At 43.2% G+C, this 26,620-nt stretch overlaps 1 protein-coding gene across 1 annotated transcript in view; it reads right to left on the bottom strand.

The window, feature by feature from the left end:
- Positions 1–338: 338 nt before the first annotated feature.
- LOC130295656 (SERTA domain-containing protein 2-like) overlaps positions 339–26,620 on the bottom strand; it is a 32,067-nt gene continuing 5,785 nt past the window's right edge. Inside the window, exon 2 of the mRNA XM_056546625.1 lies at positions 339–2,666. Coding sequence (XP_056402600.1) covers positions 1,832–2,662 — 831 coding nt within the window. The 5' untranslated portion in view covers positions 2,663–2,666 and the 3' untranslated portion in view covers positions 339–1,831. The remainder of the gene's footprint in view (positions 2,667–26,620) is intronic.

Here is a 26,620-nt window from a genome sequence, read left to right as displayed (position 1 = left end):
GCATCACTGTACTTCTGTGTGGTAAGTTATGCAGCACTGCATGCTATTTTATATGGAGTTTAAAAGAGGCACCACATTTTGGCACACCAAAAGTCCACAGGTCTGTTTTAGGAACCCATACTGCAGTCTGTGCACTGCTATATATAGATCTCTGAACGATTGCACAATATAATTGTGACCCCAATATACAGTGTGTCATATCTAAACATTATATTCATGCACATGTAACTGCAACCCCCCCCCCCCCCCCCCCCGCAAAAATAAAAAAAGAAGAACTAACATTTAAGTAGTGCAGTGGATCCAACAAAGGACCAGCAACTACACTTCTTTCAGGGTAATTGCATAAATCCTGATCTCAGGAGTAACAGACCATTTACTTTTGTAGAGAAAAAAATAAAAAATAAAATAAAAAGGAACAAAAACTAACCTAAACAAAAACAGATCTAAAATACAAGTCAGAAAGCTAATGAGACCCACACAAAAACACTACACAGAAAAGTCTCAGCCTCTGTTATAAACTTTTCAATTCTTGCCCCCAACAAAAAAAAAAAAAAAAAAATTATAATATATATTTTATAGAAAGATGATCAAGAAATAAGTGCTTTCCAAGGAGCTAAAATGCTGCGCTACTTGCGTACATGCTCACTGCACGTTTGGAACATCTACAAATGCATAGCTCAGAAAAATATTTAAAAAAGCACAATAAATATTCACAAGAAAAGTCTGCAGGCTTCTTTTTCTAGATTGAATCACAAGTTTTGAAAAATCGCCACAAAGGAACATCTATGAGGTAGAAAAGAAGTGAAGAGATCAGATCTAAGAGAAGCCAAGGACTGCCCCAGAAGTAAAGTGCCAGCATGCCGAGAGCATATACCTGCAGCCTATACTCAGCTAATATGGGGCGATCTTTGGGGTATTCATACATATACGTATTCTACACCAGCTTTAGGAACCATTGACAACAATGCGTCAATTTGTGCTTAAAAGGGATCGTCCAGGATTAGAAAAAAAAAAACATCTGCTTCCCCCGCCCCCTCAGAAACAGCACCAATCTTGTCCATTGGCTCTTTTAGGTACTGCAGCTCACATTAAACTCAATGGCGCTGAACTGCAATGCCAGATGCAGACCATGGACAAGAGTGGTGCGATTTCTGCTTTCCAATATAAAAGACAGTTCCTGTAATTCCTTATTAACATAATTAGTTCCAAGTGATTCAACGGGACGATGATGCAGACATTTGTTTTGATCATAGATTAGAAAATGGCTCGCATGCCGAGCACAGACCTCGGTACACTTCATCACCAGTAGAATCACATCAACTAATAAATTTGATTACAATTAATAAATTAACACAATAATAATCTGAAATGCACAATACCAATACAGAAAGATTGATAGAAAACATTAAAACAAAATAAAATGTAAAAAAAAAATGTACGCAAAAAAACCCACACACAAACTAAGCACACAGATAAGTTTTTGCACGTCATCTTAAAGAGGTAGTGTCCACTATATACAAGAAGTGACATCTCAAGTTGGCTCTTGTAGGGTATTCTACTATCCGAAAAAGGTTTACAAATATTGTTCTTATTACAAAAATATTGGTTTTCTGCAGAGAGTTCGTGTTGTGTTTTTCTTCAGATCTCCAATTATAAGAATATGCATAATACTGAATGACTGTAACTAGGCAGTTTGGGATTCCATAGACATTTATAGCCTAATCATTTGTGCATCTGTAAAAGTAAAATCGCCCTTTGTTTTTCCAAGTTTAGTCTAAAATACATTTCCCCTTTAAGGCCACATGGCCTTGCTTTAGTAGCTAGCATGACGTCAGGACCCAACTAGAATCTCCATGATGTGGTCCAGATCATTCAAATCTGTCCTGCAGACCTGCATGTTACTGTTTGAGGAATTATTGCACATAGTATACAGCTTGAGGGGTTCTTCAACCGTAGGCTGCATTCTTGGTGACATTAAGGAGGAAAAACTAAAATCAGAGTCATACATAGAAGTATCAATGTCATCAAAAATGTCATCCACCGACAAATCCTTTAAGTAACTGGTGGAGCTGGTCAATTCAAAAGAACCAAATACACATTCTGTTCCCCTTATATCCTGCTTTTCTACTTTATATCCGCCTTCCATTGGCTTTGGTGGGTCTTCCATGGCAGGGCCCTGGGCCGGAGCTGGGCTGATGTCCTCAACAAAATCGAGATCCTTGAGAATTGATGAAATGGCAGAAGACATGTCATCGTCTGTGACTTCCATCAGGCTTTCCAACGAATTCTCGCTGGGCCAGGAATCTCTTGAAAAGTCTGTGTTGATTCCAAAGGGTAAATTTAGTGAGCTATCTAAGGAATCACTTGCTGTGTACATTAAGCTATTGGTGGGGATGTCACTTCCAATAACTCCTGGCAGCTGGTTGGCCTCCTGCCTCGTCTCCTCCTGAATTTGACGTACTGTATTGGCTATTAGAACAGATCGATGCAGGTTAGGTTCAGCCAGCATTTTATAGCTTTGCAGTTTGTTGAGGCACATGTTGAGCACCAGTTGCCTTTGATGACTGTATGGCATGGTTCGGTTGTAATCGTAGGCACAAGGAAAGTCGGTCATGGTCTCTTCACAATCATTCAGTTTGCGTTTAAGTCCTCTACCAAGCATGGGTCTGTTAAAATAAAATGGATGCAAGACTTATGTTAGGCAGCATCTTTAGAAGGCTAAGGTCATAAAAAATTTAGATAGCTTTGAGCAAAATAATGGTATTGTAATACTTACTGCACTCCATACAGTAAAATATATGTATCTCAATGTATAACTGGAATACAACATACAGCAACCAATTAGTGTTATTGCTTTGATGCTGCCTTTGTTGGAGTAATGGCAATCTGTGTCCTGAAACATTGTGATAGACAAATCTAAGGCTGTATTCACACCATATTTGTAGCACACAGCAGCCAGATACAGTAGGACAATTTAAAAACTAGACATGGGTCCGGTCAGGTAATTTTCGGCCAGTATTAGGTTTCCTTTTACTATACTGAAAAGCGCAGCCAACCGCAAAAGTTGGACAGTTAAAAGAAAAAAAAAAAAAAAAAATGATGAGTGACTGGAGTAACTAGCAGGGATACGGCAGCAACTGGTTTTCAAATTCTTCCACTGTATGCCATATGTTCCAAATGTGCTGTGAAGGCAGCCTATGACAGTACAGTAATATAGTAGTGTACAGAGGGGTTTACCCCTGCTTTACAGCAATAACTCCATCAAGCTGGTATTCTTAGAACGACAGGTTCTGATCTGTAGAAAGCTTCTTAGCAATATAGTTACATTGGGGGAGATTTATCAAAACCTGTCCAGAGGAAAAGTTGCCCATAGCAACCAATCAGCTTGCTGCTTTCATTTTTATGAAGGCCTCTGTAAAATGAAAGAAGCCATCTGATTGGTTGCTATATAGAAACTAGACGTGTACCTACTGCTGGTTTCCCCGACTGTCCAGTCTCTGCCGCCATCCTCTTCAAAAACTTCTGCTGACGTGCGGACTGGAAATGCCTAATTGGCATGGACAGGATAGAAATCTATGCGGACTATGCTAAGTGGGCATTTTCTTGTCTTCATGGCATGTTGGGTGGATGTTCTGAAGAAGAGGACAACAGCAGAGACTGAGCAGTCAGAAAACCGTAAGCAGTAGGTAAGCTAAATAAAAGGGAATGTGTCATCAGAAAATGACCTATTTAAAGAACTACTGCAGCTATAAACAACTTCTCCTATCCGCAGGATAGGGGATAAGTGTCTAATCGTGGAGGGGTCCGACTGCTGGGACACAGATTCCCCCCGCAATCTCCCGTACGGAGACTCAGCACTGCCGCAGCTCTGCGAGGCTAATGCTCATGCTGTCAACCTAAGAGGTTGACAGAAACGCCCTCTCCATTTAGCTCTGTGTCAAACAAGCCTCCTCCACAGGGAGAGCCGCAGCCCTGTACAGGAGATTGCGGGGGGGGGGTGCAATCAGACACAACACCTATCCTGCGGATAAGGGATAAGTTGTATTAGGCTGCAGTACTCCTCTAAGTCAAGTTTTTATGTTGAACATAAAACTATACTTAAATGTTTTTTTTTCCCCTTTTATATTCCATTTACTCTATATTTTGAAATAATCCTGAAATCTTGCAGTTTTAGAACTGATTACCAAACCTAAAAAGTGACACGTGTGTCTGTGTGTGAAATATATATATATATATATATATATATATATATATATATATATATATATATATATATATATAAAATAGTGTAAGACAATAGATTATTCTAACAACTCAGCCTCCCTGTGGAAGGACATCTACAAAGGTCACAAAGCAAATTCAGAAACCTTTCCCACTTATGTCAGTGAGACAGCTCCTGTCACTTGCTGCCATTTCTTTGAGGCTTGCTGCAAAGCATCTATCTAAATGCTGTTAAATTTTAAATTACATATAGAAAAAAGAATCACTATAATAAAAAAAAAAAAAAAAAAAACCACACACGAACACGTATTTGACTCATTTCAATGAAAAATAAATAAAAGCTATTTCATACAATTAAAGATAAAGCAAACTACCCTAATGCTTTTGTATGGATATGGAGAAGATGTGCCTACTGCTGCCTTACCATACATATGGACCCCCGATTCCCATACCCTGTTAGCACTCCAGTATTATAAACAATATAGTTGGCACTATAGGACTTTTAATCTATAGTGATTGATCCAGAACAGGTACTCTTATTATACAGCATATCTTACTATAATGTTGTTTCTGTACCTGTACAATCCGATCTGTTCCCGACTGTAGCTTTTCAATTGATGTACAGTCAGTTCTTGCTGAAGAGGTGCTCTGAGAAGTCCCGGGGGTAACAGGAGACTGCCCCGGCCAGTGGTATCTCAACCATATGCCTCCCAGCTTGTGGTGCTGCTGATGGTATTTTGCAGCCTACAGAGATGTCACTACGGATGCCGGTAAGCCCCAAATTCCTTCCAACGTGTTTCGTCTGGGATAGAATAGGTACGTCTTACCTCCTTTATGTGTCCTCGAGTGGGGCATTCATGAGACTTATGGAGAGTGTGCTTCCGCCTCCTAGTATAGTATTTGCATTGGATGATTTGTTATAGGAAATCAAATAGTTCAAATTCAGTATTCAAACCATGCAGAATCAGTGTGTTTAAATGGGCACTGTCAGATGCAAAAACTTTTGATAGGTTTTGCAATTTTTTTCATTAGAAAGTTTTCAGTATTTCATACTGAAAAAGCCAAGTCAAACAACTGCCCCCCCGCCGCCGGCTTGGACAAATACTTGTCCTGCTGTGTCCATGCATCATCACCTATGTCATGGACACACTTCCTTGATTGACAGCTGTGAGTGCAGGGCTCAGAGCTGGAGGAAAAATCCGCCCACTGTCAGCTTGTGTCCCACTACTGTCAGTGAGGACAAGCTGGGAGTTGTAGCTTTGCTAATGCTAGGGGAAATGTGAGCAGACAGCATACTGAGGGAGTGGGCGGAGACCTGCACAGTGAGACCACACCCCTCCCATTGAGAGTAATTCAGACTAGTGAGCTAAATTATAAGTGTAATAAATAAAATAAAAGGTGCTAGATATACGTGATCAGGATTCGGTACGGAGTGATATATTTAAAAAATATATATATAATTTTGTTGGATCTGACGGGTATGCTTTAAGTTAAAAATCCATGTGAGTCAGCTTGTGATAGATGGCAATATAATTACCCCCTCTCCAATGTGGGGTTTTTCCAATCCAAAAAATTCAAGCCTTGGTTGGATTTGCTACGCTTTTCTTTAAAATTGTATGTTATACAGGTGTTCTCCTATACGAACATTAAAGGATAGCGCTAAGACATCTTATCCCCTATCCAAAGGGGACCCCCGTGATCTTGCACACCCCCCCCCCCCCCCCCCCCCCCCCCATTAGAATCAGTCCCCCGGAGCACGTTCTCTCCGGGTCCGATTACTGGCGATCACGGGGGCCGGAGCATTGTGATGTCACGGCCCCGCCCCCGTGTGACATCACACTCTGCCCCCTGAATGCAAGCCTATGTAAGGGGCCCCCGCAATCAGGCATCTTATCCCCTTATCCTTTGGATAGGGGGTAAGATGTCTTTGGCGCCGGAGAACCCCTTTAAGCTATCTTTTTGTTCGGCCAACATATATTTTATCACATGGGCATTTTAACCCGTAAGTGACACCTTCTGTCTTACAGTTTGTGTTTTTTTATGTTCTATCCATTTTGAGTGACTGAAAATGTTAGTCTGGTTCCTTGTTTCTTTGCAACATTTGCAGGGAAAGAAACCACTCTTTAAGAAATTATTCATAGATGTTGCTCCTGTATTTTTTATGTGCTTTTTTTTATTGTAGGTGCTATATGTTTTCCTTATTTGGGGTCTTACGAAAAACAAATGATGGGGCCGTTGGTAGGTGTTCCCCTAATACTTTATCGTTTTTTAAGATCTTCCAATATTTTTGTACAATACTCAAATAAAAAAAAACTATATTTTACATTGTTCTGATCGGCACTTGCACTTTGTTCTGTTCTTTTCCTTTTTTCCATATTCTGTTTGTGTTTTTTTTTTTTTTTTATAATGATCAGGTCTCCTCTCTCCATTTCTAGCACCTTCTTCTGTACTCTCTGTAGTTGTTCTAATCTTCCGGCCCCTGCATCGCCAGTCATCGCTCCATGCACCAGATGACGGGTGCTGCAGGAGAGATCGCGGGGGTCCCCAGCGCCTATCCTTTGAATAGGAGATAAGATGTCTAGGGGCGGAGTACCCCTTTAACCCCTTAAGGACTCAGCCCATTTTAGCCTTAAGGACTCAGACAATTAAATTTTTAAGTTTTCATTTTTTCCTCCTCGCCTTCTAAAAATCATAACTCTTATATTTTCATCCACAGACTAGTATGAGGGCTTGTTTTTTGCGCGACCAGTTGTCCTTTGTAATGATATAACTCATTATATCATAAAATGTATGGCGCAACCAAAAAACACTATTTTTGTGGGGAAATTAAAACGAAAAACGCAATTTTGCTAATTTTGGAAGGTTTCGTTTTCACGCCGTACAATTTATGGTAAAAATGACGTGTGTTCTTTATTCTGAGGGTCAATACGATTAAAATGATACCCATTATTACCTACTTTTATATTATTGTTGCGCTTAAAAAAAATCACAAACTTTTTAACCAAATTAGTACGTTTATAATCCCTTTATTTTGATGACCTATAACTTTTTTATTTTTCCGTATAAGCGGCGGTATGGGGGCTCATTTTTTGCGCCATGATCTTTCCTTTTTTTTGATACCACATTTGCATATAAAAAACTTTTTTTTTAATAAAATGTATTAAAAAAGTAGGAATTTTGGACTTTTTTTTTCCGTTCACGCCGTTAACCGTACGGGATCATTAACATTTTATTTTAATAGTTCAGACATTTACACACGCGGCGATACCGCGGATAAAATAGGAAAAAACTGACGTTTTACTTTTTTATTGGGGGAGGGGATTTTTCACTTTTTTTTTACTTTTACATTTTTTTACATTTTTTTTTTTTTACACTTGAATAGTCCCCATAGGGGACTATTCATAGCAATACCATGATTGCTAATACTGATCTGTTCTATGTATAGGACATAGAACAGATCAGTGTTTTCGGTCATCTTCTGCTCTGGTCTGCTCGATCACAGACCAGAGCAGGAGACGCCGGGAGCCGCACGGAGGAAGGAGAGGGGACCTCCGTGCGGCGTTATGAATGATCGGATCCCCGCAGCAGCGCTGCGGACGATCCGATCATTCATTCATTCAAATCGCGCACTGCCGCAGATGCCGGGATCTGTATTGAATCCGGCACCTGAGGGGTTAATGGCGGACGCCCGCGAGATCGCGGGCGTCGGCCATTGCCGGCGGGTCCCTGGCTGCGATCAGCAGCGGGATCAGCCACGCATGACACGGGAATCGCTCCGATGCCCGCGGTTATGCTTAGGACGTAAATGTACGTCCTGGTGCGTTAAGTACCACCGCACCAGGACGTACATTTACGTCCTGCGTCCTTAAGGGGTTAAGGACTCAGCCAGCTTCATTTTTGCATTTTCGTTTTTTCTTTTTGATCACTTTATATTAATTTTTTTCTGGGATGTGATGTAACCAAAATGCAACAATTTTACATTTTGAATTTTTTTTTTTTTACATTTACGCTTACGGGATCATTAACCCCTTAAGGACCTAGCCATTTTACACCTTAGGACCAGAGCGTTTTTTTGCACATCTGACCACTGTCACTTTAAACATTAATAACTCTGGAATGCTTTTAGTTATCATTCTGATTCCGAGATAATTTTTTCGTGACATATTCTACTTTAATAGTGGTAAATTTTTGTGGTAACTTGCATTTTTCTAACTTTCTTTATTTTTACAAGTGGTAAAAGGAGAAAATTTATACTTCTATTTGTAGCCCAATTTCTCTCGAGTAAGCACATACCTCATATGTCTATGTAAAGTGTTCGGCAGGCGCAGTAGAGGGCTCAGAAGCGAAGGAGCAACAAGGGGATTTTGGAGAGTAAGTTTTTTCTGCATTTAGGAAGCCCCTTTGATGCCAGAACAGCAAAAAAAAAAAAAAAAATTACAAAAAAAAAAAACACACACGGCATACCATTTTGGAAACTAGACCCCTTGAAGAACATAAGTAATAAAGTGAGCCTTAATACCCCACAGGTGTTTCACGACTTTTGCATATGTAAAAAATAAAATAAAATAAATAAAAATAAAAAAAAATTCACTTGAACGTGTGTTTCCCCCCAAATTTCACATTTTTGCAAGGGTTAATAGCAGAAAATACCCCCTAAAATTTGTAACCCCATCTCTTCTGAGTATGGAGGTACCCCATAAGTTGACCTGAAGTGCACTACGGGCAAACTACAATGCTCAGAAGAGAAGGAGTCAGTCATATTTGGCTTTTTGAGAGCAAATTTTGCTCGGGGGCATGTCGCATTTAGGAAGCCCCTATGGTGACAGGACAGCAAAACAACTCCCACATGGCATACCATTTTGGAAACTAGACCCCTTGGGGAACGTAACAAGGGGTACAGTGAGCATTTACCCCCCCCCCCCCCCCCCCCCCCCACTGGTGTCTGTCAGATCTTTGGAACAGTGGGCTGTACAAAATTTTTAAAGATCTGCGGACGATCCGATCATTCATTCATTCAAATCGCGCACTGCCGCAGATGCCGGGATCTGTATTGAATCCGGCACCTGAGGGGTTAATGGCGGACGCCCGCGAGATCGCGGGCGTCGGCCATTGCCGGCGGGTCCCTGGCTGCGATCAGCAGCGGGATCAGCCACGCATGACACGGGAATCGCTCCGATGCCCGCGGTTATGCTTAGGACGTAAATGTACGTCCTGGTGCGTTAAGTACCACCGCACCAGGACGTACATTTACGTCCTGCGTCCTTAAGGGGTTAAGGACTCAGCCAGCTTCATTTTTGCATTTTCGTTTTTTCTTTTTGATCACTTTATATTAATTTTTTTCTGGGATGTGATGTAACCAAAATGCAACAATTTTACATTTTGAATTTTTTTTTTTTACATTTACGCTTACGGGATCATTAACCCCTTAAGGACCTAGCCATTTTACACCTTAGGACCAGAGCGTTTTTTTGCACATCTGACCACTGTCACTTTAAACATTAATAACTCTGGAATGCTTTTAGTTATCATTCTGATTCCGAGATAATTTTTTCGTGACATATTCTACTTTAATAGTGGTAAATTTTTGTGGTAACTTGCATTTTTCTAACTTTCTTTATTTTTACAAGTGGTAAAAGGAGAAAATTTATACTTCTATTTGTAGCCCAATTTCTCTCGAGTAAGCACATACCTCATATGTCTATGTAAAGTGTTCGGCAGGCGCAGTAGAGGGCTCAGAAGCGAAGGAGCAACAAGGGGATTTTGGAGAGTAAGTTTTTTCTGCATTTAGGAAGCCCCTTTGATGCCAGAACAGCAAAAAAAAAAAAAAAAATTACAAAAAAAAAAAACACACACATGGCATACCATTTTGGAAACTAGACCCCTTGAAGAACATAAGTAATAAAGTGAGCCTTAATACCCCACAGGTGTTTCACGACTTTTGCATATGTAAAAAATAAAATAAAATAAATAAAAATAAAAAAAAATTCACTTGAACGTGTGTTTCCCCCCAAATTTCACATTTTTGCAAGGGTTAATAGCAGAAAATACCCCCTAAAATTTGTAACCCCATCTCTTCTGAGTATGGAGGTACCCCATAAGTTGACCTGAAGTGCACTACGGGCAAACTACAATGCTCAGAAGAGAAGGAGTCAGTCATATTTGGCTTTTTGAGAGCAAATTTTGCTCGGGGGCATGTCGCATTTAGGAAGCCCCTATGGTGACAGGACAGCAAAACAACTCCCACATGGCATACCATTTTGGAAACTAGACCCCTTGGGGAACGTAACAAGGGGTACAGTGAGCATTTACCCCCCCCCCCCCCCCCCCCCACTGGTGTCTGTCAGATCTTTGGAACAGTGGGCTGTACAAAATTTTTAATTTGCACAGCCCACTGTTCCAAAGATCTGTCAGACACCAGTGGGGTGTAAATTCTCACTGCACCCTCATTACATTCCGTGAGGGGTGTAGTTTCCGAAATGGGGTCACATGTGTTTTTTTTTTTTTTTTTTTGCGTTTGTCAAAACCGCTGTAACAATCAGCCACCCCTGTGCAAATCACCTCAAATGTACATGGTGCACTCTCCCGTCTGGGCCTTGTTGTGCGCCCCAGAGCACTTTGCACCCACATATGGGGTATCTCCGTAGTCGAGAAATTGCATTACAAATTTTGGGGGGCTTCTTTCCCCTCTTTTACCTCTTGTCAAAATGAAAAGTATAGGGCAACACCAGCATGTTAGTGTAAAAAATTTATTTTTTTACACTAACATGCTGGTGGAGACCCCCAACTTCACCTTTTCATAAGGGGTGAAAGGAGAAAAAGACCCACAAAATTTGTTAGGCAATTTCTCCCAAGTACGGAAATACCCCATATGTGGCCCTAAACTGTTGCCTTGAAATACGACAGGGCTCCAAAGTGAGAGCACCATGTGCATTTGAGGGCTGAATTTGGGATTTGGATAGGGGTGGACATTGGGAATCACTGGCGTAGAATACCCCTAACAGGGTGCCTCCAGCTGTTGCAAAACTCCCAGCATGCTTGACAGTCAACGGCTGTCCGGCAATACTGGGAGTTGTTGTTTTGCAACAGCTGGAAGCTCCATTTTGGAAACCGTGGCGTACCAGACGTTTTTCATTTTTATTGGGGAGGGTAGGGGGGCATGTGTATATGTAGTGTTTTTTACTTTTTATTTTATTGTGTGTTAGTGTAGTGTAGAGTTTTTAAGGGTACAGTCACACGGGCGGGGGATTACAGCGAGTTTGAGCTGCAGCACAAAATTTGCTGCTAGCAAACTTGCAGCCTGATACTCGCTGTAACCCCCCTGCCCATGTGAATGTACCCTGTACATTCACTGGGGGGGGGGGGGGGGTTTTGGGGAACCTCCAGCTGTTACAAAACTACAACTCCCAGCATGCCAGCATGCACGGTCTATCAGTGCATGCTGGTAGTTCTAGTTTTGCAACAGCTGGAGGCACACGGGTTGGGAAACACTGAGTTGGGAAACAGACAATGTTTCCCAACCAGGGTGCCTCCAGTTGTTGCAAAAACCACATCTCCCAGCATGCCCAGACAGCCGAAGGGCATATTGGGAGTAGTAGTTCCGCAACAGCTGGAGGAAAACAGTTTGGGGACCACTGTGTAGTGGTGTCCAAGCTGTAGCCCTCCAGATGTTGCAAAACTACAACTCCAAGCATTCTCAGGCATGCTGGAAGTAGTAGTTCGGCAACATCTTTAGAGCCAGATGAAGTAACCGACGCCCCCCCCCCCCCCCCCCTGCGATTGGTCGGTTAGTTCTAACCGACCAATCGCAGGGGATAGGAGGAGGTGGCAGGCTTGCCACCTCGCTCCTATACTTCAGCATGGTCCTGGCTGTCTGTGACAACCGGGATCATGCAAAATTACCAGGCGGTTGGGTCCCAGAGACCCGATCAGCCTGGTAACGCCGCAGATCGCAGGGGAGATTTCCCTCACGATTTGCGACGATCGTCGACATGGGGGGCCGACATGGCCCCCCTCGGCATTTGCCCTGGATGCCTGCTGAAGCATTTCAGCAGGCATCCGCTTCCGATCTCTGCCGGAAAACGCCAGGACGTCCGGGGACGTCCTTGGAGCCCAGGGTGCCAGGACGTCCTTGGTCCTTAAGGGGTTAATATTATATTCTAATAGTTCGGACATTTACGCATACGGCGATACCAGATATGTTCACTTATTATTTTTTTTTAACTTTTATTACACTTCTATAGTCCCCATAGGGGGACTATTTATAGCAATTACTTGATTGCCAATACTGTTCAGTGCTATGCCTAGGGCATAGCACTGAACAGCATTATCAGCTATCTACTGTTCTCGTTTGCTCAACTGCAGACCAGAGCAGAAGACCCCAGGATGACGGAGGGACGCAGGTGCGGAGATCTCTGCCCACAATCTTGGGTGATCGGATCCCCGCTGCAGCGCTGTGGGCGATCCGATCATTCGATCAAAGTGCCGCACTGCTGCAGATGCCGTGATCAGTATCAATCACGGCATCGCTGATGTCCACCATTACCGGTGGGCCCCTGGCTGCTGAAAGCAGCTGCAACTTACTGTGCACGATGCGAGCACCGATCCGGTGCTCGCATCATGTATAAGACGTAAATGTACATCCTGGTGCGTTAAGTACCCCCGCACCAGGACATACATTTACATCCAAAATCGTTAAGGGGTTAAAAGCATAAAGCCATCCAAGGCTCAAATGTTTTTGGATTGGAAAAAATTACTCCACATGGAGAGGGTGTAATTATATTGGCCAACTATCACAAGCGGAATCAAAATGGATATTTAAAAGGAGTTCTCCGGTGCTTACACATCTTTTCCCCTATCCAAAGCATTGGGGATAAGATGCCTGATCGCGGGACCCCCGGGATCATGCACGCAGCACCCCGTTTATAATCATTCCCCAGAGCGTGTTCGCTCCGTGACCGATTGCAGGCGACCACCGGGCCGGCGGCATGCAACGTCATGCCTCCGCCCCCGTGTGACATCACGCTTTGCCCCTCAATGCAAGCCTACGGGAGGGGGGAGTGACAGCGTGACGCGAACACGCTTCGGGGACTGATTACAAACGGGGTGCCGCGTGCATGATCCCGGGGGTCCCGCGATCAGGCATCTTATCCCCTATCTTTTGGATAGGGGAAAAGATGTGTAAGCACCGGAGAACCCCTTTAAATATCCATTTACACACTGATTCCGCACGGTTTAAATACCGAATTTGAACTATTTGGTTTCCTGTAACAAACCATCCAATGCAAAAATACTATATAGGAGGTGGAAGCACCCTCTCCATAAGTCTCATGAATGCCCCACTCGAGGACACAAAAAGGAGGCAAGTCCGTACCTATTCTACCCCAGACGAAGGAAACAGCATTAGTTTCAGAAACGCATTGGAAGGAATTTCAGGGCATACCGGCATCCGTAGTGATGTCACTGCAGGCCGCCAAATACCATCAGCAGCACACAAAGCTGGGAGGCATACGGTTGCGACACCACCGGCCAAGGTAATCTCCTGTTACCCCCGGGACTTTTCAGAGCACCTCTTCTGCAAGAAATGATTGTACATCAATTGGAAAGTTACAGTCGGGAACAGATCGGATTGTACAGGTACAGAAACAACATAGTAAGATATGCTGTATAATAAGAGTACATTCTCTGGATCAATCACTATAGATTAAAAGTCCTATAGTGCCAACTATATTGTTTATAATACTGTATTTCATACATTTGCTTTGCACTAGCCATTCACATATCATAGCTGTTGGCCAGCAGCTGTCTCTTCTGATTCCTCCTTTCACATACATGTTTAGCTCAGCAGTGTGGTCATATGTTCTGAATGTAGAAAGGGGAGGCAAGTTGCTGTCAGACTGCTCTGGAGGTTGTTTATCCTTCAGAAAATAACAGGATTGGGGAGCTGAAGAGCAACATGCCCACACATTCTCCTCTCCCCCTAATATCCGTCAGGGGAGAGTTATGGTCCCCTACTCCATTCACATCTTCAGCCTAAATACACTTATCCCCTATCCACAGGGGATAAGTGTTTGATCGCAGAGGATCTGACCACTGGGAACCCCGAAATCTCCAGAATGGGGCCCCCGGCATTGCCGTGCTGTGGCTAATGCGCGTAGCGTCGACCTCACTGAGGTCGACTGTACGCCACCCTTGCTAGACTTACCGTATTTAATCGGCCTATAACACTGTTTCTGGCCCCGCAGAAGCCACTTTAGTTCAAGGATTTAAAGCGGGCACTTTAAATCATTGAACTGTGGGGCCAAAGTCCTGCTGCCGCCACCCGATTCCGTCACCTATCCCCCCGTTTTATAGTTACATGTCACTGTCCCAATCGCTGCCCGAATCCCTCACCGTCCTCAGGTTGCATGTCCTGCCGATGCCCGATTCCATCCTGGTGACCACGCTCTTTATGGTCCTACAGCATCCTTATCTGTCACTGTGACGGAATCAGGCGGCGGCAGGACTATGGCCCCACAGAAGCCACCTCAGTTCAATGATTTAAAGTGCCCTGTCAGGCCCAAGGCCTGATTATTAAAATCCTATATGTGTATTATAATTATAACTGTGTGATGTATTATCCAAGCCAGGGGTGAGAGGTCATTCAGACTGTGGGTTTGTGTATTGCATTTTATTGGGGGTCTGGCTGTTTGTTTACATCTCCTTTGAAGTCAAAGGCTTTTTTGAAGTCATGCACTCTGGTCCCATCATATAATCAAACAGATAAGGGGCCAGGAAGAGAGAAGATCAAAGGGGAGGGGGGAATGTAGTCTCCCTTCCAAAAAGGCAGATACCGTATTTATCGGGGTATACCACGCACCGGCCTATAACACGCACCCTCATTTTACCAAGGATATTTGGGTAAAAAAAGTTTTTTGCCCCAGGAAAGGCAGGGGGAGAGAGGTCGTCGCTGCCCGCTTCTCTCCCCCTGCCTTCCCGGGGGTCTAGAGCGCTGCTGCCGGCCCTTCTCTCCCCCTAGCTATCGGCGCCGCTGCCCGTTCTGTCCCCCTGACTATCGGTGACTTATAAAGACCTAAAAAAAGAAATATTTTCCACCGGAGTACCCCTTTAAATCGGATTTTTCTAATAGTGGATACAGTATTTTCTCAAAAATGCAAAAATTGTCAATAAGACTATCGGCGCGCGTCCCCTGCGTCATTGCTATGCACGGCGCGGCGCACTGACGTCATGCGACCCGACCCAGGTAATTATGCCACCGGGGATGGGGGGAGGCAACAGGGCAGCGACGCCGGCAATGGGTGCCGCTGCCCTTTCTCTCCCCCTGGCTGTCGGCGCCGCTTCTCTCCCCCTGGCTATCGGCGCCGGCAATGGGGCGCCGGCACCGATAGTCAGGGGGACAGAACGGGCAGCGGCACCGATAGCCAGGGGGAGAGAAGGGCCGGCAGCAGGGCTCTAGACCCCAGGAAAGGCAGGGGGAGAGAAGCGGGCAGCGACGGCCTCTCTCCCCCTGCCTTTCCTGGGGGTGTATCGGCGTATAACATGCACATAGACTTTAGGCTAAAAAAATTTGCCTAAAAAGTGCGTGTTATACGCCGATAAATACGGTATATAATATTTAACAATGCTAGACTGTGTGTTCAATGCTGTGCAACAAGCTGACAAGACCATCCTAAGAACAGCTGGACTCTCACTCATGGACTGCTATATCATCATGCTGTAAGAACTTCATCTTTTGTTTTCTGAACTTGCCTTGCAAAACACTTTTAGATATTTTTGTACCTGTATGTCATTCGTTCCTGTATTTATATATATTTAGCACTGTGATACCTTTTATCAGATTAAATGTTTTATTAATCAGCTCTGGTCTTTGATCTCTAAATATATGAGTTCACCTTTCTGAAGGCAGCTCTGGTAAAACACGTTTATCTAAGGGCTCATTTGGTGACTTGCTGGGACTAGTAGTGGATACCCAGAGGTCTGGCGGCTTTAACCCTTGCACCATCACACTCTCTCTAATGTCTTGGCTGGACCAATAGGGTGTGATCGTGACATGCCCGCTTTAAATCATTGAACTAAAGTGGCTTCTGCAGGGCCAGAAACTGTTTTATTGAGGTATGCCCACTCACACACGCACCCTCATTTTAACAAGGATATTTGGGTAAAAATAAAAAAATAAAACTTTACCCAAATTTCCTTGGAAAAATGAGGGTGCCTGTTATAGGCTGGTGCGTGGTATACCCCGATAAATACGGTAATATTAACCAACAGACCTGACAGAGTTACTAATGTGCAAGTAGAAGGACACCTCGGGAATAATGATCATAATAAAAAAAATTATAAGTTTTTCTTCAATAAGGGAATCTCTTGAGGGGCCACAAAAGCAATGAACTTTAGTAAGACAAAGTTTGATCAACTCAGAGAAGCCCTTAACAATATAAATTGGGATAATGTCCTCGAAAAACAAGAATACTGACACTAAATGGGAGACTTTTAGAAATATCTTAAAGTCTCACTGTAAGATGTATATACCTTATGGGAAAAGGGTCAGGAATAAAAGAAAACCAATATGGATGCATAAAAAAAGTTAAGGGGGCAATAAATGACAAAAACAACATATTTAAACCATTAAAACAGGACGAAGAAGCATTAAAAAGCTATAGAGAAAAATGTAAAATATGTAAAAAACAGATAAAAGCCGCAAAAATAGAGACAGAAAGACAAAGCCAAAGAAAGTAAAAACTAACCGCAAAATGTTCTTTAACTATATAAATAGCAAAAACGTTAAAAAAATGAAAGTGTTGGCCCTTTAAAAAACTATAAAGAAATTATAAACGGGGGATCAGGAAAAAGCTAATCTATTAAACAAATTCTTCCCCACTATATTCACTGAGGAAAATGAAATGCCAGGTGAAATACAGAATGATAAGTTAAACTACCCAGTACAGGTCACCTGTCTAACCCAGGAAGAAGTACAGTGCTGCCTACAAAAAATCTAAACGGATTAATCACCAGGTCCAGGTGGCATTCACCCCAGTGTTCTAAAGGAATTAAGTAATGTAACAGACAGACCCCTATTTTTAATATTCAGGGACTCTATAGTAACAGGGACTGTCCCCCAGGACTGGCGCATGGCAAATGTAGTGCAAATATAAAAAAATAAAAATAAAAAAAAAGTCAAAAGGTGACCCCAGGAATTACGGTATAGGCCTGTTTAACCTCCATTGTATGCAAGTTGTTTGAGGGTTTTCTAGGGGATGCTATTTTGGAGTATCTTGATAAAAATAAATGTATGACTCCATATCAGCATGGCTTTATGAGGGATCGGTCTTGTCAAACTAACCTGATCAGCTTTTATGAGGAGGCGAGCTCCAGACTGGACCAAGGGCAATTGCTGGATGTCGTTTATCTGGATTTTTCCAAAGCATTTAATACTGTGCCACATAAAAGGTTGGTGCATAAAATGAGAGGGATTGGGCTGGGGGAGAATGTGTGTAAGTGGGTAAGTAACTGGCTCAGTGATAGGAAACAGAGGGTGGTTATTGATGGTACTTATTCATATTGGGTGACTGTTACTAGTGGGGTACCACAGGGGTCAGTCTTGGGTCCTGTCCTATTTAATATATTAATGACCTTGTAGAGGGGTTGAATAGTAAAGTAACAATCTTTGCAGATGATACTAAACTCTGTAAAGTGGTAAACACTATAGAGGACAGTGCACTGTTACAAATGGATCTGGATAGGTTGAAGGTTTGGGCTGGGAAGTGGCAGATGAGGTTCAACACTGATAAATGTAAGGTAATGCACATGGGGAAGAAAAATCTGGGCTGGGATTATGTATTAAAGGGGTTGTGCGCTGCCCTGACTTTCGGAGCTCCGCTCACAGAGTCAGGAAGTTCATTCACGGCCGCGAACACGGAAGCCCGCACACATCGTTCGGAGTAATGAACTTCCTGACGCTGTGAGCGGAGCTCCGAAAGTCAGGGCACGCTGTCACGTCACGAGGGGGGAGGGCGAGACGTCACGCCCGGTGGCCGCAAACACGGAAGCCCGCACACAGCATTCGGAATAATGAACTTCCGGACGCTATGAGCGGAGCTCCGAAAGTCAGAGCAGCGCAAAACCCCTTTAAATGGGAGAACACTTGGGACGACTGACATGGCAAAGGACTTCGGGGTCTTAGTTAAAGGGGTATTCCAGGAATAAATATAAATAAAATATAAATAAAATATAATTAAAATATAATATAAAAATATATATATATATCCAGAAAGTTAAACAGATTTGTAAATTACTTCTATTAAAAAAATCTTAATCCTTTCAGTACTTTCAGAGGTTTGCTTCTAAACTGGGCGTTTCGAGACGCGTGTCATCAGAGAGCACTTAGACAGAAAAGAACAACCTTAACTTCAGAAGCTCAAAAGTACTGAAAGGATTAATATTTTTTTTTAACAGAAGTAATTTACAAATCTAGTTAACTTTCTGGAGCCAGTTGATATATAAAAAAAAAGTTTTTTCCTGAATAACCCCTTTAACAGTAAATTTAGCTGTAGTGACCAGTGTCGGGCAGCTGCTGCCAAGGCAAATAAAATCATGGGGTGCATCAATAGGGGCATAGATGCCCATGACAGGGAAATAATTCTACCGCTGTACAAATCACTAGTCAGACCACACATAGAATACTGTGTACAGTACTGGGCACCAGTGTATAAGAAAGAAATAGTTGAGCTGGAGAGGGTTCAAAGATGGGCAACCAGAGTAAAACGGGGAATGGGAGGACTACAGTACCCAGAAAAATTATCAGAACCTAACTGAAGGTTCTCCAACCAGTGTGCCTCCAGCTGTTGCAAAAGTACAACTACCAGCATGCACGGTCTGTCAGTACATGCTGGGAGTTGTAGTTTTGAAACAGCTGGAGGTTTGCCCCCCCCCCCCCCCCCCCCAATGTGAATGTACATTCACACGGACAGGTTTACAGTAAATTTCCTGCTTCAAGTTTGGGCTGCGGCAAATTTTTCGCCGCAGCGCAAACTCCTAGCGGGAAACTCACCGTAACCCGACAGTGCGAATGTACCCTAAAAAACACTAGAGTAATATATAATAAAGGGAAAAAAAACACTACATATACACCCCCTTACACTGTCTGCCCCCCCCCCCCCCCCCCAATAAAAATTTAAAACTTCTTGTACGGCAGTGTTTCCAAAACTGAGCCTCCAGCTGTTGCAAAACAACAACTCCCAGCATTACTGGACAGCCACTGACTGTGCAGGCATGCTGGGAGTTTAGCAACAGCTGGAGACACCCTGTTTGGGAATCACTGGCGTAGAATACCCCTATGCAATCCCTAATTTAGTCCTCAAATGTGCATGGCGCTCTCTCACTTCGGAGCCCTGTCGTATTTCAAGGAAACAGTTTAGGGCCACATATGGGGTATTTCCATACTCCGGAGAAATTGCACTACAAATTTTGGGGGTCTTTTTTTCTTTTACCGCTTGTGAAAAGGAAAAGTTGGGGGCTACACCAGCCTGTTAGTGTAAAAAAATTATAATTTTTACACTAACATGCTGGTGTTGCCCCATACTTTTTATTTTCACAAGTGGTAAAAGGAAAAAAAGACCCCCAAAATTTGTAACGCAATTACTCCTGAGTATGGAAATACCCCATATGCAAACGTAATGCGGACGCACAACAAGGCTCAGGAGTGAGAGCGCACAATGTACATTTGAGGACTAAATTGGTGATTTGCACAGGGGTGGCTGATTTTACGGCGGTTCTGACAAACGCAAAAAAAAAAAAAAAATACCCACATGTGACCCCATTTTGGAAACTACACCCCTCACGGAACGTGACAAGGGGTATAGTGAGCCTTAACACCCCCCCCCCCCCCCATATGTGTTTGACGACTCTTCATTAAAGTTGGATGGGAAAATGAAAAAAATATATAATTCTAACTAAAATGCTGGTGTTGCCCTAAATTTTTCATTTTCACAAGGGAAAATAGGAAAAAGCCCCCCCAGATTTGTAACCCCATCTCTTCTGAGTAAGAAAATACCCCATATGTGAATTTAAAGTACTCTGCGGGCGAACTACAATGCTCAGAAGAGAAGGAGCGCCATTGGGATTTTGAAGAGAAAATTTGTCCGGAATTGAAGGCCACATGTGTTTACAAAGCCCCCATAGTGCTAGAACAATGGACCCCCGACACATGTGACCCCATTTTTGAAACTACACCCCTCACGTAATGTAATAAGGGGTACAGTGAGCATTTACACCCCACAGTTGTCTGGCAGATTTTTGGAACAGTGGTCCGTAAAAATGAAAAATTAAATTTTTCATTTGCACAGCCCACTGTTCCAAAGATCTGTCAAACGCCAGTGGGGTGTAAATACTCACTGCACCCCTTATTAAATTCTGTGAGGGGTGTAGTTTCCAAAATGGGGTCACATGTGGGGGGGGGGGGGGTCCACTGTTCTGGCACCACGGGGGGGCTTTGTAAACGCACATGGCCCCCGACTACCATTCCAAACATATTCTCTTTCCAAAAGCTGAATGGCGCTCCTCCTCTTCTGAGCATTGTAGTTCGCCAGCAGAGCATTTTACGTCCTAACATGGGGTATTTCCATACTCAAAAGAAATGGGGTTACAAATTTTGGGGGTAATTTTCTCCCATTACCCCTTGAAATTTTTTTTTAATCATTTACACATCCAACTTTAACGAAAAGTCGTCAAACACCTGTGGGGTGTTAAGGCTCAGCGGACCCCTTGTTACGTTCCTTGAGGGGTGTAGTTTCCAAAATAGTATGTCATGTGGGTATTTTTTGCTGTTCTGGCACCACAGGGGCTTCCTAAATGCGACATGCCACATGCTACAGTTGCTTTCAAAAAGCCAAATGTGACTCCTTCTCTTCTGAGCATTGTAGTTCGCCCGCAAAGCATTTTACGTCCTAATATGGGGTATTTCCATACTCAGAAGAGATGGGGTTACAAATTTGGGGGGGGGCATTTTCTCCCATTACCATTTGTAAAAATGGTAAATTTGGGGTAAAAACTGCACTTTAGTGTGAATTTTTTTTTTTCCCATTTACACATCCGATTTTTACGAAAAGTTGTCAAACACCTGTGGGGTGTTAAGGCTAACTGGACCCCTTGTAACGTGCCTTGAGGGGTGTAGTTTCCAAAATGGTATGCCATGTGGGGTTTTCTGCTGTTCTGGCACAATAGGGGCTCTCTAAATGTGACATGCCCCCCAAAAACCATTTCAGAAAAATTCACTCTCCAAAATCCCATTGTCACTCCTTCCCTTCTGAGCCCTCTACTGTGCCCGCCGAACACTTGACATACACATATGAGGTATTTCCTTACTCGAGAGAAATTGGGTTACAAATTTTGGGGGCTTTTTCTCCTATTACCACTTGTAAAAATTCAAAAACTGGGTCTACAAGAACATGTGAGTGTAAAAAATGAAGATTTTGAATTTTCTCCTTCATTTTGCTGCTATTCCTGTGAAACACCTAAGGGTTAACAAAACTTACCGAATGTCATTTTGAATACTTTGAGAGGTGCAGTTTTTATAATTGCGTCATTTGTGGGGTATTTCTAATATGAACGCCCTTCAAAACTGAACTTGTCCCTGAAAAATTCAGATTTTGAAAATTTTTGGAAAAAATTTGAAAATTGCTGCTATACTTTGAAGCCCCCTGATGTCTTCCAAAAGTAAAAGAATGTAAACTTTATGATGCAAACATAAAGTAGACATATTGTATTTGTGAATCAATATATCATTTATTTGGAATATCCATTTTCCTTATAAGCAGAGAGCTTCAAAGTAAAAAAAAAAAAAGCAAAATGTTTAATTTTTTCATCAAATTTTGGAATTTTTCCCCAAGAAATGATGCAAGTATCGACAAAATTTTACCACTAACATAAAGTAGAATATGTCACAAAAAAACTATTTCGGAATCAGAATGAAAGGTAAAAGCACCCCAGAGTTATTAATGCTTGAAGTGACAGTGGTCAGATGTTCAAAAAATGGCCGGGTCCTTAACCCCTTCAGGACCAAGCCCATTTTGGCCTTAAGTACCAGAGCGTTTTTTGCACATCTGACCACTGTCACTTTAAACATTAATAACTCTGGAATGCTTTTAGTTATCATTCTGATTCCGAGATTGTTTTTTCGTGACATATTCTACTTTAACATGGTGGTAAATTTTTGTGGTAACTTGCATCCTTTCCTTGTGAAAAATCCTAAAATTTGATGAAAAATTAGAAAATTTAGCATTTTTCTAACTTTGAAGCTCTCTGCTTGTAAGGAAAATGGATATTACAAATAAAAAAAATTTTGTATTCACATATACAATATGTCTACTTTATGTCTGCATCATAAAAGTGACGAGTTTTTACTTTTGGAAGACACCAGAGGGCTTCAAAGTTCAGCAGCAATTTTCCAATTTTTCACAAAATTTTCAAACTCACTATTTTTCAGGGACCAGTTCAGGTTTGAAGTGGATTTGAAGGGTCTTCTGGTTAGAAATACCCCACAAAAGACCCCATTATAAAAACTGCACCCCCCAAAGTATTCAAAATGACATTCAGTCATCATTTTAACCCTTTAGGTGTTTCACAGGAATAGAAGCAAAGTGAAGGAGAAAATTCACAATCTTCATTTTTTATACTCGCATGTTCTTGTAGACCCAATTTTTGAATTTTTACAAGGGGTAAAAGGAGAAAATGTATACTTATATTTGTAGCCCAATTTCTCTCGAGTAAGCACATACCTCATATGTCTATGTAAATTGTTCGGCGGGCGCAGTAGAGGGCTCAGAAGGGAAAGAGCGACAAGGGGATTTTGGAGAGTACGTTTTTTCTGAAATGGTTTTTGGGGGGCATGTTGCATTTAGGAAGCCCCTATGGTGCCAGAACAGCAAAAAACCCTCACATGGCATACCATTTTGGAAACTAGACCCCTTGAGGAACATAACAAGGAATAAAGTGAGCCTTAATACCCCACAGGTGTTTCACGACTTTTGCATATGTAAAAAAAAAAAAATTTTTTTTCACTAAAATGTGTGTTTCCCCCCCAAATTTCACATTTTTCCAAGGGTTAATAGCAGGAAATACCCCCCAATATTTGTAACCCCATCTCTTCTGAGTATGGAGGTACCCCATAAGTTGACCTGAAGTGCACTATGGGCGAACTACAATGCTCAGAAGAGAAGGAGTCATATTTGGCTTTTTGAGAGCAAATTTTGCTCGGGGGGCATATCGCATTTAGGAAGCCCCTATGGTGCCAGAACAGCAAAAAAAAAAAAAAACACATGGCATACTATTTTGGAAACTAGACCCCTTGAGGAAGGTAACAAGGGATACAGTGAGCATTTGCCCCCCACTGGTGTCTGACACATCTTTGGAACAGTGGGCTGTACAAGTTTTCATTTTCACGGACCACTGTTCCAAAGATCCGTCAGCCACCTGTGGGGGGTAAATTCTCACTGCACCCCTCATTACATTCCGTGAGGGGTGTCGTTTCCGAAATGGGGTCACATGTGGGGTTTTGTTTTTTTTGCGTTTGTCAAAACCGCTGTAACAATCAGCCACCCCTGTGCAAATCACCTCAAATGTACATGGCGCACTCTCCCTTCTGGGCCTTGTTGTGCGCCCCCAGAGCACTTTGCGCTCACATATGGGGTATCTCTGTAGTCGGGAGAAATTGCGTTACAAATTTTGGGGGGCTTTTTTTCCCCTTTTACCTCTTGTGAAAATGTAAAGTATAGGGCAACAGCAGCATGTTAGTGTAAAAAATTAAATTTTTTTACACTAACATTCTGGTGTAGACCCCAACATTTCCTTTTCATGAAGGGTTAAAGAAGAAAAAGCCCCCAAAACCTTGTAACGCAATTTCTCCCGAGTACGGCGATACCCCATATGTCGCCCTAAACTGTTGCCTTGAAATACGACAGGGCTCCAAAGTGAGAGCGCCGTGCGCATTTGAGGCCTAAATTAGGGATTTGTATAGGGGTGGACATAGGGGTATTCTACGCCAGTGATTCCCAAACAGGGTGCCTCCAGCTGTTGCAAAACTCCCAGCATGCGTGGACAGTCAACGGCTGTCCGGCAATACTGGGAGTTGTTGTTTTTCAACAGCTGGAGGCTCTGCTTTGGAAACAGTGGCGTACCGGACGTTCTTATTGGGGGAGGGGGGCTGTGTAGGGGTATGTGTATATGTAGTGTTTTTAACTTTTTATTTTATTTTGTGTTAGTGTAGTGTAGTGTTTTTAGGGTACAGTCACATGGGCGGGGGATTACATCGAGTTTCCCAGCGCAAAATTTGCTGCATCTCAAGATGCGAGAAACCCACTGTAAAAGCCTCGCCCATGTGAATGTACCCTGTACATTCACAGGGGGGGGCGGGTGCACCAGCTGTTGCAAAACCACAACTCCCAGCATGCATGGTCTGTTAGTGCATGCTTGGAGTTATAGTTTTGCAACAGCTGGAGGCACACAGGTTAGGAAACACTGAGTTAGAAACAGACAATGATTCCAAACCAGTGTGTCTCCAGTTGTTGCAAAACTACAACTCCCAGCATGCCCAGACAGCTGAAGGGCATGCTGGGAGTTGTAGTTCGGCAACATCTGAAGGGCCAGATGTTGCTGAACTAAAACTCCCAGCATGCCTGGACAGTCAGTGCATACTGGGAGTTGTAGTTTTGCAACAGCTGGAAGAGCACAGATTGGAGACCATTATACAATGGTCTCCAAACTGGGGCCCTCCAGATGTTGCAAAACTACAACTCCCAGCATGCATGGTCTGTTAGTGCATGCTGGGAGTTATAGTTTTGCAACAGCTGGAGGCACACAGGTTAGGAAACACTGAGTTAGAAACAATGTTTCCCAACCAGTGTCTCCCCAGTTGTTGCAAAACTACAACTCCCAGCATGCCCAGACAGCCAAAGGCTGTCTAGGCATGCTGGGAGTTGTAGTTTTCAGACTCCTAGAAGCAGCAGTGAAGATCTTCACTGCTGCCTCTGAGGACCACATACTTACCCGTTGCTGCTCGTCCACGTGGCCGGTCCCACGCTGCTCCTCGGTACCGCCGCTGGATCTGGTAAGGCTGCCGGTCCCCTCGTGTTCCCCCCCCCCCCTATGCTGCAGGTCCCTGCGAGCCCTCGCAGCCATCGTCCCCCGTTCTGCCCGACTTCCAGGGGCGGGCAGTGCGGGGGATCTGAACTTTCACCCCAGATCACTGTGATTGGTCCACAGGGACCAATCACAGTGATCGCTGACCAGGACCATCAATGGATGGTCCTGGGGGTGAAGCAGAAGTTGTCCCCTGCTGGAAACAGCGGGACTTCTGCCAGTTAACCCGTGCGATGCTGCGCATCGCCGGGTTAACTGAATGTCATTTATAAACGCCGGGATGCGCGAACGCACTGCACAACCCGGCGTTTATATATGACATTCTGCGGGAAGGGGTTAAGGTATATTTGGGCTGGGTCCTTAAGCGGTTAACTATGTTACATACAGGTCTATGGGAGAGGCTGTGAGGCACGAATACTGCATCCCTGCCTCTGCCATAGAACTACATGGAGGCGATCGCGGCGTCCCAGCATTCAGACCCCCTGCGATCAAACACTTATCCCCTATGCCGTGGATAGGGGATAAGTGAATTTAGGCTTCAGATATCCTTTAATGGGTTTGCCCGACATGCCTCATACATACACATTAGCCGTGTGTCAGTCAAACTCACTAACCATCTACTGTGTATTGGGGGTGATGGAATAAAATGCTTACTGTAAGGTTTCACCACAGATCACACCTGATTAATTGGGGCCTCTTCAAGTAGACAATCAGCCTTTCACACTGCTCCGGCAAATTTGTCCGTCAAACTCCCTCTTTTTATATTTTTTTTGCATTTTGCCGGCCGTAATTTTGCCCGAGCATACCGGCAAATAACAGTCCCAATGGACCCCATTGTATTCAATAGCAGCCGTTATTTGTAGAGAAAAAAACGGAGAGAAAGGAAACGGTGCAAGCCCTATTTTTTCTCTGGCATTTCTCTCTGCTTGTAAGGAAAATAGACATTCCAAATAAATTATATATTGATTCACATGTACAACGGGGGAGATTTATCAAAACCTGTGCAAAGGAAAAGTTGTCCAGTTGCCCATAGCAACCAATCAGCTCGCTTCTTTCATTTTCAACAAGGCCTCTGCAAAATGAAAGAAGGGATCTGATTGGTTGCTATGGGCAACTGGGCAACTTTTCCTTTGCACAGGTTTTGATAAATCTCCCCCAATATGTCTACATCATAAAGTTGACGTGTTTTTACTTTTGGAAGACATCAGAGGGCTTCAAAGTTCAGCAGCAATTTTCCAATTTTTCACAAAATTTTCAAAATCAGAATTTTTCA

Source organism: Hyla sarda, chromosome 11, assembly GCF_029499605.1.
Source record: "Hyla sarda isolate aHylSar1 chromosome 11, aHylSar1.hap1, whole genome shotgun sequence".
Taxonomy (NCBI): Eukaryota; Metazoa; Chordata; class Amphibia; order Anura; family Hylidae; genus Hyla; species Hyla sarda.
The sequence above is the reverse complement of the archived record's forward strand: the minus strand, read 5'-3'. Positions and strand labels throughout refer to the sequence as shown.